This window comes from Penaeus monodon, chromosome 20 (assembly GCF_015228065.2).
Source record: "Penaeus monodon isolate SGIC_2016 chromosome 20, NSTDA_Pmon_1, whole genome shotgun sequence".
Taxonomy (NCBI): domain Eukaryota; kingdom Metazoa; phylum Arthropoda; class Malacostraca; order Decapoda; family Penaeidae; genus Penaeus; species Penaeus monodon.
The window spans coordinates 43,127,245-43,127,719 of NC_051405.1; the positions used below are offsets into that span (position 1 = coordinate 43,127,245).

The following is a 475-nucleotide window of genomic DNA, read 5'->3' on the forward strand; positions in this document are numbered from 1 at the left end:
TCTATATGATAATTTTTGTGAAAAAAAGAAAAGAAGTTAACAATAAAAAATTAGGCTTTAGCAGAAACTTGCCTAGGATCTCCTTTATGTGTTGGTGAAGCTGATGTCCACGGAGAGTAAATATAGTGGTTATTACAAGTGCAACTCCGGATGAGGACTCTCCTAGTCTGTCCTGCAGACCCACAACTACACATGATAAGAATGACCTCAGCTGCACAAATGTTAACTTGTTGCTAATGACCTGAAAAAGTGGGACAGGGGGAATAGGTAATGAACATATTTTCATATTTTGTTTGCCTCTTCTCAAATATTGTCAAAGTGCAAAGTCTGACAAATGAACTTTATGTAACATTTTTCTTTCATTTTACAACACATCTTATAATATATTTTACCGTGCCAACATCTCTGACAAGATTGTCTATCCTCTGTGGGTCATCAACTGATATCTGTTCTTCAGCAGCCTGTAAAACATGAG

General features: G+C 36.2%; 1 protein-coding gene across 1 annotated transcript in view; it reads right to left on the minus strand.

The window, feature by feature from the left end:
• The window catches only part of LOC119585848 (maestro heat-like repeat-containing protein family member 1), a gene marked incomplete in the record, with an annotated part of 26,167 nt that overhangs the window by 14,931 nt on the left and 10,761 nt on the right, over window positions 1–475 (minus strand). Inside the window, 2 exon segments of the mRNA XM_037934580.1 lie at window positions 73–241; window positions 393–461. Of these exon segments, the coding sequence (XP_037790508.1) occupies window positions 73–241; window positions 393–461 (238 nt within the window).